The 18,045-nt window shown below is 36.3% G+C and overlaps 2 protein-coding genes across 2 annotated transcripts in view; one reads left to right on the top strand and one right to left on the bottom strand.

The window, feature by feature from the left end:
* Window positions 1-17,836, top strand: LOC121853637 (N-acetylneuraminate 9-O-acetyltransferase-like). The gene is made up of 15 exons (XM_042347911.1): window positions 1-216; window positions 2,600-2,696; window positions 2,947-3,055; window positions 3,337-3,477; window positions 4,327-4,446; window positions 4,894-5,028; window positions 5,982-6,101; window positions 6,541-6,656; window positions 7,062-7,283; window positions 7,986-8,134; window positions 8,623-8,792; window positions 9,322-9,567; window positions 10,175-10,281; window positions 10,855-11,071; window positions 11,440-17,836. The coding sequence occupies exons 1-15, from the start codon at window positions 12-14 to the stop codon at window positions 11,782-11,784; spliced, it is 2,499 nt and encodes an 832-aa protein (XP_042203845.1). The 5' UTR covers window positions 1-11; the 3' UTR covers window positions 11,785-17,836.
* LOC121853638 (probable glutamine--tRNA ligase) overlaps window positions 17,674-18,045 on the bottom strand; it is an 11,149-nt gene continuing 10,777 nt past the window's right edge. The window contains exon 14 of the mRNA XM_042347913.1: window positions 17,674-17,811. Within this exon, the coding sequence (XP_042203847.1) occupies window positions 17,804-17,811 (8 nt within the window). The 3' untranslated portion in view covers window positions 17,674-17,803. The remainder of the gene's footprint in view (window positions 17,812-18,045) is intronic.

Genomic DNA, 18,045 nt, shown 5'->3' on the forward strand with positions numbered 1-18,045 from the left:
GTGAGGTGTTGATGGCCTCAGTCCTCCTCACCATGACCCACACTGACTTACCCCACACTTTACCCCACACTGAACCCCACACGACCTCTAACAAGCTACAACTACCTATTATAGAGGAGCTTAATCTCTATGTCAACTCTAAGCTCGCCAAGATAATAGCCACGGGAGTTATGATCTGTTTCATTACCTACCATGGATTCCTACATGCTGTTGATGGTGAGTATGGTAGGCTCCTGTGTTGGTCGAGTGTATGGTAGGTCCTGTGTTGGTCGAGTGTATGGTAGGTCCTGTGTTGGTCGAGTGTATGGTAGGTCCTGTGTTGGTCGAGTGTATGGTAGGCTCCTGTGTTGGTCGAGTGTATGGTAGGCTCCTGTGTTGGTCGAGTGTATGGTAGGTCCTGTGTTGGTCGAGTGTATGGTAGGTCCTGTGTGGTCGAGTGTATGGTAGGCTCCTGTGTGGTCGAGTGTATGGTAGGTCCTGTGTGGTCGAGTGTATGGTAGGTCCTGTGTGGTCGAGTGTATGATAGGTCCTGTTGGCGCACTTGTCAACAAAAAAGGATTCTAACGCTAAACAACATTTCCCTTGAACTTTCCATTTGAACTGTTAATCATCCTAACCTAACAACCCAAAATATTGTACTTTCATTCTATGATAGGTACCGTACTGTATGTTATGTTACGGTATATTTGGTCGGTTCATTTTTATCGCTGTGTTTATGATAACCCAACTAATAATATGAAAATTACCATAAGACCTTGTTGATACTGATTAATTTAAGAAACAATTTTTAATAATTTTTACAAGCTTTTGCCCAAAATTGCTGCTGTTGGTTTTTCGTGTACTGTATATGGAAGAGAAGCGTTAATATCTATAAGACATTTGTGCCTCTTATTACTCGTGTAAACATGTGATAATGGCTGCACACCGAGGTGGGGGTCCACCAAGATTTGTTTCCATGAGAAAAAAGTTGGAAAACAGAGGGAAGGAATTGAGGTTAAAAGAGACAAACGTGATAAGTGATAACCGAGAATCTTGCTCTGATATTATATATTTTTGTTTTTTGTATAAGTAACATACTACTGTACAGTATTATGAAACACTTTCTTGCAGCATCAGATTTAGTGCTAAAAACACTTTGTAATGAATGTGTCATTAAGCATGAAAAATACTCGCTGCTAAAAGCAGTACAAATGATCATATGCTTCTGGATCCTCAGCTATGAATCATCCTGCAGCCATGTCATATATTTCTCAACAGTATTATTTTCCCGCATTTTACACATTCATACTTATTAAGTTATGCAGTAAATCCGCTGTCTTAACGTTGTTTTGGTTATTACGTCACTAAACTTTAGAGACCAAAAATTTGTGTAACGTCCAGGTTTGATACCGCGTCGTTTTGCGTCGTCGCGGACTACTTTCTACGGCTCATCACCCTCTCTCGTCTGGCTGCGCTACGCTCTCTCGGCTTGGCACAGAGTCTCGGTGACTCACCGCTCTCCTCTCCCGTCCTCCTTCGCTCCTACCTTCCTCCTCCTCTCCCACCCTCCACTGCTCCCACCCTCCTCCTCCCCTCCCGCCATACTCCTCCCCTCCCGCCATACTCCTCCTCCGCTTCACTACCCGCCACACTCACTCTACCACCTCCGCCATCAGTGAGTACCAATACAAACTTAGTATAGTTGTATATGTATGCATTATTTTCTATAGAAATGGAAATGATTTTCTGTATATGTAATGTATTTCATGGGGCAAAGGGAGGCTCAAGAACGTAACTCCCGTATTTTATCTATTTCTTATGGGGAAAATTGATCCGCTTCATGTTGTTTCGCGTAACGTCGCGTTTTTAGGAACTTAACCCCAACGTTAAGCTAGGACTTACTGTACTTGTATACAGGAAAGGAATTCTTAGACAATCTCTTATCATAAAATCTTAAATGTCTAGCCATATATATAAAGCCTGTCTGTCAACTCTTCTGCGTGCAGTATACATTACATGAAGAACCTTGGAATATTGCTGAGTTAGGAACACCTGGGAGTGATAAAGTGAATAGTGTCTAATGAGTAAAATGTGATTACTGTGTACCGTGTATACACATGTCAGCATTTTACTGAATACTGTACCTGTACATGCAGAATGGTGGTAGGTGTTGGTTGTGGTGGTAGATGATGGTTGTTGTGGTGGTGCATGATAGGTGATAGTTGTTATGGTGGGTGGGTGTTAGTTATGTGTGGTGGTGGTGGTTGGTAATGGTAGATGATTGTAGTGTGTGGGGAGGGGTGATTAACAACAGGTGTTCAGTGGGTGTTTCTTTAAGTGAAGGGAATGAACCTGACTCCTGTAGATGGTTGCAGAGCTCCGGCAAATGCTCAAATGATTCTCTGACATAAAGGTGATCAAGTGTATTGTTCTTGGAATTGTTCTGTTGTTTGTTAATGTCCCCTGGCATAACTCAGAACATTAATGGTTTGTGTAATTTGTATGAATGATGTGATTTGCGTCTGTCTGTGTCATTACCTTTAGAGAGTTAGTTTACTTAACCTCATGACCACTAATGACTTCATGTTGGTTTAATAATTTTGTGTTTCTTTTGTCTCAGGAGGAGATTCTTGCCAAAGACTACTGTCAGATGGGAGGTTCCAAGGTTCTCTGGTGTGGCAGCCATATGGTTGTATGCTCCATACATATTCAAATATGTAAGTACAGTCACCAACTCTCTTGTTTACTTTGAATGGATGTAGATTTATTATTAGAAATTTTGTATAAAAACCTAATTGTTTTTATAATACTGTATATGGCAACTTAAACCTCAGAAAAAATTTGTTAACTATATCTGTGCTGGACAGAAAAAAAAATTAAATACTGTCCTGTAGTACAGTATAAACTATATTGCATATAGAATCTGTATGACCAAATGTATAATTTTTTATTAATTTAATATTTCAGAGATTCTCGAAGATGCATGAGATATGTGGCCTTCCTGAAGCAAGAAAATTATATCTTATTTATTGGTGATTCCAGAATCAGGCAGCTGTATCTTGCAATGGTTAAACAGGTAAGGTGTTTCTTATATTCTGTCCTTTTTTAATTTACTTGATGCTGTTTTATCCTCTTACTCTTCTGTAAACTTCCCAATATAAGTTATCATTCTGCCTAATGCACCAATTATACTGTCTACTCTAACTCCCTCCCTGTTGTAAGAAATATTTACAGTATCTCTTGGCATAAGTTATTACATTTCATCTTGTTCTCCACAATAATGATCATTTTTATTTGTGAAAAATGTATTCTTAACTTTTATGCTAAAAAGTTCTGGTATATACAGTATGTGTTCAGATTGCAGTTAACCATCCAAAGTTTCCCGAGACAAAACATGAAGATTTGCACTACAATGATACCAACCTTCACCTCAACATTGAGTTCCTCTGGCAGCCATTAATGGATCAGAACGTGGTCAAAATTCTTAATCAATTAAAGGTAACAATCATGTATTTGGTTTGCTTCATTTAATACTTAGAAAAATTTTAAATTATGTTTTAGAGCTGTGGTTCTCAACAATATTTAGTAGACCATAAAGTTTTAAAGTTATTGAAGGCAAAATCAGTTCCTGGTCTGACATCACACTATTAAACCCTATTTGAGAGTGGCAGTGGATAACAAAGACCTACAGATAGCAGCAAATGGATAATAAACCTAAAAAAGGTTGAGAACTACTGTACAGTACTGATTTAGAGCATGAATTTATTTTCTTTTGTGGAAATATTTGTGAGTATCAATATCCAGTATACCCCACTTGAGTTTGTGGAGTAATCACGTGGAAATGAGTTAACAGCGACGTGTTGGTCCTTGGCTCAAAGTGTGGAGTGGATTGTGCTGATTGGGCAGGTTTGTCTCACTAAAGTTCTGCTGACTGTTACTCCACATCACCATTAGTAAGTGGATGGTGTTATAGGACAGGTAGGGTGATGGGTGTATCCAGTTGAGTTAGTAGATCACCCTTGCTTACATGAATGGGAAAAAGAGGTTATATCCTAATTCCTGTATTATGAGAGTTTTCTGGCTGTGGTTTGCTTAAAAACAGGATTTCAGGATAAAACCTTCATTTTGTTGGGTTGGGGAAATGAAGAATTTGTATACTATACTGAATGGCTAAGTAGGAAGTTTGTTTCAGGTTGAAGAATATTGAAGGTGATACAAGTTTTTAAGAGAGAAGAAGGGAAGGTTTTTATTACCTTAATGAAAACAAGAGGATTTTTGTTGAATAATTTTAATATTAATAAATTGGTGTATGTTTTATCCATACATAATACAAACATTTGTTTACAGAGAAAAAAGTCTTTGCCCAAGCTGATAGTGATGGGAAGTGCCACCCACTCCATTAAGAACACTAATGGCTCAGCTCTGGCTCTAGAGGAGTATAAGAAAAATCTTACTGGATTCTCATCTGTAAGTTTATTTAGCAAATCCTGTTTTGTCCGTCCCATGTTGTAAAGAATGATTTTGTTGGCAAATTTTAGATGTTGGGTAAATTCTGCTCACCACTGAAGTATAGATAAGGTATTTAAATGACAATAAGAACAAAGTTACAGAGAAAACTTTATATGTAAGAGCTGGAAAGGTGCTGGTGACATTACACCACTAATCCAGAGTTACACAACAACACCATAACAGCTGCTAATTGACCACAACAGGGATTGGTCTTCCCTGGTTGTCTCCACACCTTATTTTATTCACTTCAAATAGCTGTCCTTTTACCCCAGGGTTGAGATAGTATGTGTATATGATATTATGGGTAATTACAGCAGTATTTGCCAGTTGTCAGTCATCAACTTCTGGATTTCAAGTAAAATTCATGTACAGGTACTGTACCATAAAAGTTTATTTTTTCCACAGGTCTTTCATCAGATCGGAAACAGAACCCAATTATTGTGGATGCTGCAGGATCCAGTTGTACCTGAGAGACTGAAGCATGAGAGACTAGCCATAACAAATGACCAGCTAGATCTTTATAACATGGCTGCTATGGAGGTACAACACACACGTTCTGTTTGGTATATTGTGTGCATAAACTCATAGTGTGTAAACCATGACCAGTACAGTATAGTAATTGAGCCATTATAGGAATAAATATTAAACTGAACCAAACTATAAATGTACAAATAAATGAATGTCAGTCAGTGTATGGCAAGAAAGAACAGGAGAAAAATAGCTTATGGTTGAATTTTGTAGGTAAATGAACCTTTTATGTATTGTTTGGTGAATTTTGAGTGTTCCAATCCTTAGCCCTTCATTTTTTATTGAATTATATGTCTTTTTACATCACAATTTTATTTGATTTGCGAACATTCTAAGTCTCTACCTCACGAAATAACTGTTAATAGTCTGTGCTGTAAAGTGTGTATTAGTAAGTTTATTTTGTTGTGTTTTGTTCTTAGTATAACTTTACATTTAACAGATTATTAATAAATACATAAATGAAAGTGTAATAGGTAGAAAAGATATTGGAAGAATGGAAGTGGAACAAAAATTAAGGAAGGTTTTATACAATGATTTCAAAGGTTACTCAGGTTTGTTCTCACACTTCCTCATTGAGTCATATGGGAGACCTGTATTACTACAGGTATTATTATTATTAGTATTGTTATTATTATACAGCAGATACTCTTACCTGCTAGATCTTCTGGTGTTTTTCTTCTTACACAATAATATGCACACATACCTACTGCATACTCTTGTGTGTGTGTGTCCTTCACACCTGTAAATATTGCTAATGAATATTAGGAACCCCTGTGCTCTGTGTGTGTTTGTGTGTACACTGTACATCATGTGCCACACATGTGATATGTACAGTATATTAGATTATTATTATTATTGTTGCTGTTATAGTTATAATTATTATTATTTTTGTATTATTATTATTGGCAAGTTTACCTTTATCTGTTGTTGTACCGGTACAGTATATTGATTTTGAAAATTTGTAGGTCCTGTATAACACCAATGTCCGCATATGGTCCAGCTCACGATTGGTAGCCCAGGGAAGCATAGCAGACTTCTCTGATGGCATACATGCTGGAGAAGTAGCTGTAAAATATGATACACAGGTAAGTTAATATTACAGTGTTTCTTCCATTTTAATTCAGATGTTAACAATCTCAAAGATATTGTTTTTTCTAATTAACAAGAAGAATCATGACTTTTTAAGACTACGTGCATGTGACTTGTCGTGAGTTGCTCACCACTGACTTTTGACAAACTGTCCCAGTTGGATATCCTCGGAAACATAAAGCAAAACAGCTTCTCTAAGAGGGATTTGGTTCTGAGACTTTTGGATATACAGTACAGTCCCTGTAAATGGTTTTGCTGTATATTGCTGAGTACAGATGGTGCTGTGTGTGTTTAGAAACTTTTGTTTGTAAGAAACTCCTTGATGGCATCATAGTTTAAAAGAGAAGCTGTACTATACACAGTTACAGAGTTGTTGTTTGTATCTTTTTAATTTAGTCGATGTTTATCAAGTTAAAAAAATTGCCTTTCCTACAGATACTGATGAACTTGTATTGCAATGACCATCTCAACTTCAATGATGGCACTTGTTGCAATTCAAGAGAGGCTGTAACAATGACCCAAATTGCTACATTTGCAGCATTGTGCTCATGGTGAGTGTACAGTAAAGCAATAATCATAACTAAATTTAGTGTAGAGTATTTTAAGCATAGAGAAAAAGAGGTCTACCCCTTCCTTCATCACCCAGTTCATCATCAAAACTAATGGCTCCATGCAACATATTTCCCCTGTGCTTTTTCTTTTTTGTTATATCAGAAACATGAGTAACTTTAAAATCTAATTCCTATTTACTTGAAGATCAATGTTATTCAAAATTCAAAGCATGTTGAGTGTGAAACCTTCAGCTGAACCTTAAAAATCCTTTCAGAAAAAAATAGTCTTCGTTGGCTGTCACCCTTAAGCCAGTGGAACTTACCGATACAGTATTTTAAAATGTTCAGCTGGCCCAAAACTGGTCTGCATTCGAGTATTAAGTGTCTTCTCATTTTATTTTACAGCCCCATCATCATGATAGCAGTGGCTGTTAAGCAATGGTTCTGTGTGTCTCACCATATTAATGGCAGTGTCACTTCCCCGCCATCTGCTGACAGAGACTCTGCCCAGCCTCTGATGATGGGAAACAAGGGAAGCAAAAAGAAATGTGATCCATCTCCTCAAGATTTTTTGATGGCTCTTGGAAAACTTGGACTTATTATGGGATATTTTTTTTTATGTGACAGGTGTGTTCAAATAATTGGTATTTTTTTTTTTTAACTCAAAGCCAACAGTTAGTTTCTTAGCACTCTTTTTGCACTTACCGGTAATAATGAAGAAATAAATGGTTTTCACTTAATAGTTTTACATGAGGGCAAAGGTGTGTAAGTGTAGAGTACCCAAGCCTTGCCCTGAATAAATCACTTTATATTACAAGAGCCACCTGGTGGAGGATAAAATTATGAAAACTTCCCATTATTTTTAATTAGGTACAGTATTGATGCACTTCCAGTTCAGGGTCCTTCCTTATAAATTGAAAATAGGTTTAAGATGTGGGCATAAAACAATCAGGGGCCCTTTGTATTCAACCCATATGGAATATTTTGTATCATCCATTTGGCTGATTGAATTAACTCAATGGCATAAAGATGCACAGAGTTCTTCAAAACAGAGAGAGATTATGCTTGTACCTAATCAGTCTGGGTCTCTGGGAATCCAATTTTCAACCTATAGACTTGATGATATGTAAAGTCACCCATTCCTTGCTCAGTTAGAAAATGGGATTTGAGAAATAATCTGTCATTCAGAGTACTGTAGTAAGGAGCATTATATGCAAGTAAATATTTTAATGTGATTTAGTAGGACATAAAGTAGTTATATAGTATGGTAGTTTTAATTAAGTTATTGCAGTAGTATATGGTGAACTTTTCTTTTCTTCTTCTTTCTAGAACGAGCTTGTTTATGAAGGAGAACAAGTACTTCTCACAGCTCAACTTTTGGTTGCCTCTTGGTTATGTGTTTGCCCTTGGCCTGTTCTTCACAGAGGACACATCCCAAACACGACTCCTACATCGGGACATGACAGACGAATGGAAAGGTAATAACGGGAAAAGTCTTAAGTTATTCAGACTCCCCAACAGTTAGATATTGTTCATGAAGACTTGGTCTTTGGAGTAGATGGTGCAACTTCAACACCCATAACTATCCCTAACCGTACAGCTGGGGAAGGACGTCTGCCTGGTACTGTAGTTGTATTGGCATGACAGTTCATTTAAAACACTTCCATCCTGTTTTTTCTCACAGAATAAAGAAAGTTCCCACAGTGTAAAGGAAAGTAATTTAGGTAGCTACTCAATTAAAAAATGTCACTAACTAATCACAAAATGCCAGTACTGTGCACCTATTGTTGGAGTTAAAATGAAGGAAATTGTTAATAGTGCTGATACTGTTTTCCTGTACTTACTAGTCTTACCTCTTCTTATTTGTATCCATTTTCCCTTGTGTTGGGTTACAGTACTAAATATGTTTTCACTCAGGGATGTTGTTCACATTCATTACTTATGAAGTGTGTTTCTTGTACTCTAGGTTGGATGCAGTTGGTGATACTCATTTATCACATGACTGGAGCTTCACAAGTTCTGCCAATATACATGCACATCCGTGTTCTTGTGTCTGCCTACCTCTTTCTCACAGGATACGGTCACTTTTCATACTACTGGAGTGGCAGAGACATGGGCATTGTCCGTTACTGTCAAGTGAGTGTTTGTGTCTTTTGTAATTTTCGGAAAGTTTTCGTATTTTATAGAGAGTACGGTAGCTGCGTGATTCATTGTAACAAGTGTTCTTTAGTCTGGTGGTTTTTATAGTCAGTAATAATTTCTACCTTGTTGGGGATGTAGGTCATGAGGCAGCAAAAACTCCTGAATAATATGGATAAGAAGATAAGTATGCCTTTATGTATCTGTGCTGGTAAACAGTACAGGACAGGTAGATATAAGAAAGTTTTGGGATCATTTAAATAACTATATCCAAAGAATTCAGGAAATTAGATAAATCATAGTACTGTACAGTATTACCTGACATGAATGTGGGCGTAGGAAATGAGAGAAAGACAAATGTGGCAGCAGTAAGGAAAGATTATTTAAGGGGGGAGAAGTTAACTGAATAGATGTGTGTGTTAAGCAGCAGGCACATAAGGGGCCAGATCCTGAGTTTTTATGTATCCCATATTTTAGGTAAAGATAATATTTAATGTCTTCACTGGAATATCCTTTCAAATTACAGGTAATGTTTCGCCTGAACTTCCTAGTGGTTATCTTGTGCTTGGTGATGAATCGGCCGTACCAGTTCTACTATTTTGTACCCCTGGTATCATTTTGGTATTCCGTGATGCACATAACCCTGGTGTTGCCTCCACGCATCACTCGACCTGCTCATGCAAACTCGGAAGCTTCGCCTTTCAATTACCTGTACAGCATCATCAAGTTTGTCGGCCTCGGAGGATTCATCACAGTTCTGTTTTTGTCAGAGGTCAGTACTTTTTTCTTTTTTTTTGTCAACATTTCAGTACTTTTTTTTGTCAGCGTCCAATACTTTTTTGTCAGAGCTCAGTACTGTTTTTTTTATATTGTTTAATCCTATATGAATTGAATGGTAATTGTTATGTGCAAATTGAAGGATATATCTGCAAGAAAAAAGTCACTGGGTTGCCTTATATAAACATATCTTTTGAGGCTCTTTCATTTCCCTCACTTTCATATGAACGTTCCTTTACAGGCCTCCCCTATTTATTTTTCTGGAATGTTGGCTCATAACTTTATTTACTTGCAGCTGTTCTTTGTCCTGGTGATGAATAGAAATAAATTTGTTAAATCCCAGTTCTTCAGCCATCTACCTGTTTAGGGTATCTTCATGCCACTGGTTATTCTTATGGAGTCTGGTATGAGAATCAAGGGTAATCTGATTTTTAGATTTATTTAGTTTTGAGATTTCATTCACATCATTTGGGCTTCTCGGACATGATGATTCAATCCACAAGACTTGCTAGTTATACATAGATGCTCAGACCAAGGTCTATTGTGTGGAATGGGTATCCAGGATCAATCCCTTATTTTTACAATGTTTATGCTCTTTGCAGGTCTTCTTTGAGAAAATTTTTGTAATGCGTCCATGGAAGGCGTTGTTTGTTACAACAGACGATGATATTCATGAGTGGTGGTTCCGATGGCAGCTTGACAGATACAGGTACTGCACGTCTTATCATTATGACAAAAAGTTATTTATTGGAGAAAAAGGGGCTTGTTTATTTGTTGCACTATATGAAAATATTTGAAATTATACTTCTCATGTACTGTACTGTAACACTATACTACCATCATTACCTTATACTGTATACATTTCATGCACAGGTTTACCTCCAATTTACGAAACAGTTCCGTTCCTATAAAACCTTTCATAACTAGATGTTGTATACTGTATATTGAAGCACATTTGGTACTGCTTTTGTGTTTCTTATGTTTGTATTTCCATTTAACATTTTATTCTTTCTACTGATTCATGATGATAAAACCAACATTGAATAAGTAAGCATACTGTACTGGTAGTAAACAAACAAAAACATTTTAGCATACTGTATTGTCCTTATTACATTGGAAAATTTTATGAAAATAATGAAAAGGAATTCGTAAAATCATGTTTTCTTTTGTAAATCAAAGGTTCGTAAGTTGGATCTACCTGTACTGTACTTACTGTGTACTTTTCATGTACTGTAATAATCACTTCCCAGTTATATTTAATGTAATAATTCATCTGTTTCAGCCTTCTGTATGGTATGGTGTTTTCACTACTGTACAATGGTCTTGCACAATACAGCCTTATAGATGACAAGAGCGGCTCAAACTTAATGGGTGGTCGCTTAGCCTTACTGGTGTCCTTTGTAGCAACCATCTTTATTGCCTCGTACTCCACTATGACCATCATATGCACAAACAAACCAGACTGCAATGAAATCCATCCATATGTGGTGTGGGTGCCAGTAAGTGATTCTTCCCTGTTTACTCCCCGGCCACCTAGATTGGTGTGCTATCATCCACTGAAGTAGGCTTCACATACAGTACAAGAATTTAGATTATGTTTTCATATATAGGCAGTGTTTGGTCCCATGGAAAGCTAAGTTAGGCAACAGTTAGTTCAAACCACAATTCCATTTGGATGACAATTCAAAGATGGTGTAATTTAGTGTGTTTCATCCATAATAGCCTTTTTATTAAAGGTCTTAATTGGTTGTCATCTGCAGTTTTTTTCCTCATAAATTCATGCAAATAACTTCAATTTTATTGTAACTGATATTATTGGCTTCTTCCATTTAGACATCATTATTAATAGTATCTATTTTATTTCCAGATCTTGGGTTTCATTGTTCTGCGCAACATGGTTGGGATTCTGAGGACTCGTTATTCTTCCTTTTTTGCTTGGTTTGGCCGTATTTCTCTGGAGTTGTTTGTGTGTCAGTATCACATATGGTTGGCTGCTGACACTCATGGAGTCTTAGTGTTAATACCATCTTACCCTGTTGCAAATGTTCTCATCACATCATTTATATTTATATGTGTCTGTCATGAAATTCATCACATCACCAACATTATCACCCCATTTGTGGTACCAAATGATTCTCTGAAGGCAGTGAGAAATCTAAGTGTGTTTGTATTCCTTCTAATGGCAATTGGTGTTCATGATGGTGTTTTTTAAGCAGCTTGATGATTGAGTGCTTGGTAACTACTCTGTAGAATGTGATTAAGTGCCTGCACTGCACAGCAGCCATACCATTGGGCATTTCTTTTGGTAGTTTTGTCCTCAAGGTCTCTAGTTTAAAGTCTTTTACAACTATTTTGAAGGAGAAAGGGCATTTAAAGTAGTACTGTACTTTTACTTTGATCCAAATAATTTATAAAGCAGTATTACTGTACAGTAGTTTTAATTATATTATAGAGGTGCAAATTTCAGGAATACTTAAGTTTCATCATATGATGTCAGCTTCTTCATTCTTATATTCATTTTGAAGCATTTCCCATTTTCATTGTTGCAGTTGCTGTGGTTTGTTTACTATTGTTATAGTTTAGTAAAAATCTTACCAAAACCCCAGTTACTTATATTAGAGCAAAGTTAGTGAATCGTTTGTCAAATGTAATGTAAGATGGTTGACAGTGTGGGAGACACCATAGGCTGATAAAAGACATGTGCACATTGAGATGGAGCTTTGGCAAAGTAGGTAGAACCTTACCTTCTCTGTGACATATTTTGTGTTGATCTAAATGGTGCAGTAACACTACACAAAGATACCAGGAGGCAGCAAAAAATGAGAAAATGTCAGTGTGTGCACTCGGACTGGTGTCATCAAAAACTCTGACAGGAGTCTTATAAGTAGATGCAAATGCTCATCTATTTAATGCTACTGAGTTGAACTATGAAACTTAACTGGAGAAGGACAAGGTCTACACCAACACCAGATTGATAACAATAGCCCTTCATATTCTTAACAAACAGGCGAGCAAAAATTAATAAAGCCAGGTACTTTATGGAATCTGTCTCGCACTTTTGTTTTACAATAAGAATTAAATTATAAAAAATAAAGTATTACCTCATACTTTATGGTAAATAGTTAATATTTAAATAAAAAGAGACAGGTAAAAGAAGATATACAGTACAGTATACAGTACAGAATTGAATATCAAAGTCATATATTCTTTGGTAAATACATCACATTACTGTATTCATTTATTGCACATGTGACCATAATCAAAACCCCCAAAAGTACAATAGTATGGTAAGGTTGGTACAGTTTTCATGTAGTAAGAATATAAACTGTAACCCAAACTTGACTAGCATAATAATAATCATTGGCTGTTATTAATTTGCTCATGCCGGTACAGTACAGTATACTATTGTAATATCCTGGTAAACATAGTACAGTACATGCCTGGGACCCACTCATACATGATTTATCTCTGCTGTAGAGTCTTTTATGGTTTCACACCTCCACTAATGTTTGTGCTGTACCATTGCAACCATCATCCTAAGAAGAAAAAGGTAAAGTAATGCCTGCCACTGACACCAAGAACTCTGTGTGAGGTCATGGTGACAAGCTAGTGTACATTCACTTTGGCTCCACCATCTTGGAATTTAGTCGTGTCCTGTCATGAATTATATCTGATTTTGGAGGTCAGTGTCACTGTCTCTTTCATATTTGCTCTTTTGGAGAACTTATAGGCTGGAGCTATGCAGTTCCATATAGCATACGTACAAAAATGCATTTGTTGTGTTTATGTCTTGTTTTAAAGGCGTTTTCACTTTGCTAATGATCCAACCTGGAATTCTCAACAGTGTGTTTGCATGCGAGGCTGATGAACTCCAAGACTACATCAAGGGGAACCCAGTTTTACAACCCATGACTCGGTAAACTTGTAGGTGTTATTTATAGCGAGTTGTCAGAACCTGAACCACAAGGAAGTCTCTCTACTTGTAGAGAGATTTTACTTCAGTATTTGGTTTGGGGGATCTCTGGAAGACCCGGGTTGGTAACAAGGGAGGCCTGTGTGCATTGCCAGTAAAGTAAATCCCAAATTTCTATGGCCTTCAAGTTCAGGAATTTGAAATACAGTACCACGATGAACCAATATAGACAATAATTTCCAATTCTGCTCTGCCATTTGCTGTACTACATTATCTCTTTCCTCAGACTCAAAGATATTTATATCCTCTTGAGAACTCCTGTGTTAAGAGGCAAAGTTAAACCTCTAATCATTTGTTTTTGAGTAATGGTTGTATGGCAGAGTTAAGTGAATTTTTGTAGTATTGCCTCCAGCTGTACATCACTGTACTTAAAGATTTAATATATACCATTTAAATCTTGTAAACTTTGCCATGCATTTTCACGGTTTACTCTTCACTGGTTATTAGTTTGGTTTTCAGGATTAGGCCATTTTGGATGTTTATTGTGAGTGTATTGAAGGCACAGAAACTCTGCCTTTCTCCTTATATGAAGTGGACATTCCTTGCCTTGTGGGTCAAATGATGTGTAGTTTGTGCATTTATTTGGATCAATTAGGTATGACAAGTTATGCATTTAGTTGTCATCAAATAAATTTTTACTTTATATTGATATGAAATGTTTTTTTGTTGTTCTTCTAGTTTCAATAGACAAAACATACAGGTAGACTCTCTAACAAAAAGTACCTGAAGCCCGAAGAATATGAAACATCCATTGTTGTTCGTTGCTGTTCAAGGGTTATTCCTCGCTGGTTCTTGAGACAGCCACTGATTCAAGTAAGACGTTTTTGACTGAATCAATAGGAGGAAAATGGCAGCTCTTAAAAAAAATAATCTGGTTACTTAGTTCAGCTTTGTCATTAAACTATAAGCCCTTTCTGATTAGTGTTTAGTGGGTGTCTCACAGCTCACGTCTTCCCTTATGTCATAAACTTAGATTTCACTCCATTTTTTTTATTATTTTGCAAATGTCAAAATTATTACATTTGAAACTTTTTTATTTTATATACTATGCAGTATATATTTATGTATTTTACTTGAGCTTATGAAGATATTTACTTTATGCAAATTACCTGTTTCAGTATTCATATACAGGCATAAGGTTGAGAATCACGTACCGGGTAACTCATCTTGTGTTTAGGTATTAAAAAGAGAGAGCTGTTGACACAATAATGCCAAACAATCTAGAGTACTGGGGGTCCCCAAGCTACAAACACCTGTACATAGGAACTTCATCCTAGCACCATCCATTCCTATGAGTAAGTCATCTTCAGGGCTCAAGGTAATTAAAACAGTTTTTTTCTGTACTGTACATTACAGTATTTACATTAGAGTACTGTATACCCCGGTACTGTTTGCTCTTGAGTGTCTATGTCAGCACCTCAGTATCTTCGGATGCTATGAAAAAAATAACCAAAAATTTCTTAACTTGAATGTTAAGTATATAAATGACCATTAGATTTGCATATAATTGAGTGGTCTAAGATGTAATGTGTTTTTTAAGTTTATGTTCATAGATGGTAAAGACATATAAGGATACCAAAGGATATATTTCAGAATGTAAGAGAGTAATTTAACAGGCTGGTGGGTAGATGAAGAAGCCTACAGTGTGGGAGGGAAAGGGGAATTGAAAAGATAAATATATGTAGTGATAGACAGACTGGAAGCTCTTTATCTTGTGGCCACCCCTCAGAGGGAAGCTTCCCTAGGGACTGAGCCATCACACATATAACTTTCATAGAATTCTTTTGTGATATTATATATTATAGCAATAGGCTCTCTTTCTCCATGTCATTATAAATCATAAATTTCATCTTACTGTAATACTGGTAACTTCAGATCTACCAGTAAATAGCATCTGTGTACAGTATAATAGTGGAACTCCAACACTATTGAAACTGAACACATGCTGGACTTATAGATTTTCAGATTTAGTTTTTAAGAAAGTCACACTCTTCCTATGCCCCTTCCCCTATTGAACTCTGAAGCATTCTGTGTTGAAGTTTCTACAGTACATCAGAGTTCCCCTGAGTGGTGCTAAAAGCGGCACAGACTTATAAACAAATGGGAGCCAACCAATCAAAATTTGTTTTTATTTATGTTAAGTAGGGTTTGGTTGGTTTGTGTTGTATGTTATTATTAATGATGAACGCACACTGTGTTTGCAAGACCACAGCTTATTATTTTTCCTTTTCATTTTATTTTCATACAATTACACCTTTTCTCAGCTAGATAAAGTGTCTTTTCAGAGCAATAACAAATATTGTGAGTGATTTCTGTATGGAAATTGTCCTCACCAACAAAGAATTTCTTAATAATTCCTTCAGTTTAATAATAAGCTGCATTGTAAACTCTTTGAGTTAATTAGATTTTTTGTTCGTGATGTTTGATACTGAACAAACAGATAACCTGACTAGCCTATGAAGGTTGGAACACACTACACTGTACTGTAACTTGCTTGGCTCTCTCGCGTACGCAATAAGTTTTCCGTGACCATGACAAAAGTCACGTGGGACCACACATGTGAGTTCTGGTTATCTTTTTTCTGTAGCCACATTATCTCACCAGAAAGTGTTAGTTTTTTAATGATTTATACATCACTGGCTCCTCAGTTATACAGTACCTGTACAGTGTGTAGTTCAAGACCACAGTATCACAGAGCAAGTACAGTATTGCCACAAACAAATCCAGCTGACTTCTGTTTACATTAACAGTGTGGGTAGTGGGAGTTTCTAAATGGCATGTTGCCTGCTGTCTGTGAGTGCTGCATTTATGAGATTCCAAGATGATTGGTGTCTGGAATTCTGAGGTTCTACGTTATCTTGTTTCATATAAGGATAAAACAATTATTTGAAGTGTGTGGCTGTAGCACAAAATATGGTGTTTCTAACTTATTTTGTTTCATTAGTATTATAAGCACTGATCCTCTTAGGGAATAGATTTCTTGATTTTATTGAATGTCATAGTGTGTTAGATTTTGCACACACCATCTGGGTTGATATACCACACATAACTTTAGGCCACTTATTTTGATGAGTGATGGTGCCAGAAATGTCTTTTCTTTTTACATTTTAAGATTTTCTCACTTAATGCAGAGTGGCCACAAACAATAGCAAATTACAATCACATTTTCCCTTCATGCCTTCATACTGGCTTACCTCTCTCACTTCACATTAGCCAACATCACCACATCCTCCCCCAAAAACCTAGTGTCATATTCTCAGCTCATTTATGCACACAGATTTTTTACCTGGTTTCCATCCCCCACATTTCTTGTGCAGCTTTTATCTCATTCTTCCTTCTCTCTCTCTGGTGTTCCTTCTCCCTCCCACCATCCACTTTTCTCTCTGTGCTCCACCTCAAGACTATATGTTATTTCTCTCCTAATTTGCTCCTTTTTCATGCACCTATAGTTTATACTTGTTTTAATTAGTTCTCTGTCCATTCCCATATATTTCTCAGTCCACCTATTGTTTCCATTCTATCTGGTCCTGTGTGGTTGAGTTCATAATTCCTCTCCCAAGTATGTGAAACACTCCACTTCCTCCATCTTCTCTTAATGCTAGCTAACATTTATTATTTCTTGTCTTCCTTCTTTAATTATTTTGATGGCTTTATATTTCTTCACGTTCACAGTTACCTTTCTCTCGGCAGTTAGTTATTTTCCCAAGTTCATTCATTCACTCACATTTTTAAATTTAGTATAATTTATCAGCACATTTTCACTCACTTATCATCTGTAATCATTCATATCTAAAGTTATTTAATGAGTTTTATGTATTCTGTACTTAGAATTAATACAAGTAATTATAATTTGAAGAAAAAAATATTTTTTACTTATACTGTACTTTATATATAAATGGAAAAATTAATTATTATTACATTATGGGAGTGTATTTATAAAATATTTACCATTATTTCAGAAGATTTAATCAGTTAGCAAATTATTTTCTTGTGTTTGTGTGAAGTACTTAGTCACTGATTGCATATGATTGTTAAGAAATTTGATTTTGCCAATTACTTTTCAAACAATTTCATACTTTTTTTTATATCTTTCAAAACCGATGCAGAATTAAGTTACCATTTTCTTCTCTTGGTTTATACAGTCAGTCCCTTTGTGTGTTTAGTGAATGGCAATAAATTATAAAGTAATATTTGGCACCTTGTTAGTGTTAATGGGGTCGTCGTCATCAGGTATCACACATCTTGTTCCGTCTTGCTTTCAGATTTCTGTAATAAAGATTGAATTAATAAATATTGAAGTTTAATTTGCCAATACAGTTCTTGGTAATTATTGATGACTGACTTGCCAACGATTTTAAAAACGCATTAAATTTCACTGAATGGATACTGTTTTTTTTGTGGACGTGAGAGCAGCCACCGAAACCAAACGGCTCATAAGCATACGCGTACTTCTCTTGGGAACTATTTTTACACAGTTAACAGGTTGAACATGCCGCAGTC

Source organism: Homarus americanus, unplaced genomic scaffold (genome assembly GCF_018991925.1).
Source record: "Homarus americanus isolate GMGI-L3 unplaced genomic scaffold, GMGI_Hamer_2.0 scaffold4896, whole genome shotgun sequence".
Lineage (NCBI taxonomy): Eukaryota > Metazoa > Arthropoda > Malacostraca > Decapoda > Nephropidae > Homarus > Homarus americanus.